General features: G+C 43.7%; 1 protein-coding gene across 1 annotated transcript in view; it reads right to left on the minus strand.

Annotated features, from left to right (window-relative positions):
* LOC119591501 (serine/arginine repetitive matrix protein 2-like) overlaps positions 1–371 on the minus strand; it is a gene marked incomplete in the record, with an annotated part of 5,107 nt that overhangs the window by 2,565 nt on the left and 2,171 nt on the right. Inside the window, 2 exon segments of the mRNA XM_037940250.1 lie at positions 3–177; positions 354–371. Of these exon segments, the coding sequence (XP_037796178.1) occupies positions 3–177; positions 354–371 (193 nt within the window).

A 371-nucleotide genomic window follows, 5' to 3' on the forward strand; every position in this document is an offset into this window, starting at 1 on the left:
ACCGGCCTCCTCATTCTCGGTGGAAGTCGAGGGGGTGAGCGGGATCTTCTGTTCCCCCAGACAGGTGAGCGGGAACGTGTGACTCTGCTGTAGCGCGATGAAGAACGTGATCTTGAGCGACTGTGAGATCTGCGTCTTCTATCTCGACTTCTAGAGTATCTACGTGAATATCCCCACCTGATGATTTGAGAAAGGGTTTATGAATTTTAGTGTGGATAATAAAGATAAAAGGAATTATTTCTTAATTTGCTCTTATATCAGTTGTCATTGTAAGAAAGCAATTTTTTCCCTATCATAACACTTTTCATGAAGTCTCAATATAAAGCACCACCTTTGCAACACCCAGACCTCACCTATCTCGTGTCCTGGTA

Source organism: Penaeus monodon, chromosome 28 (genome assembly GCF_015228065.2).
Source record: "Penaeus monodon isolate SGIC_2016 chromosome 28, NSTDA_Pmon_1, whole genome shotgun sequence".
NCBI classification, from domain to species: Eukaryota; Metazoa; Arthropoda; class Malacostraca; order Decapoda; family Penaeidae; genus Penaeus; species Penaeus monodon.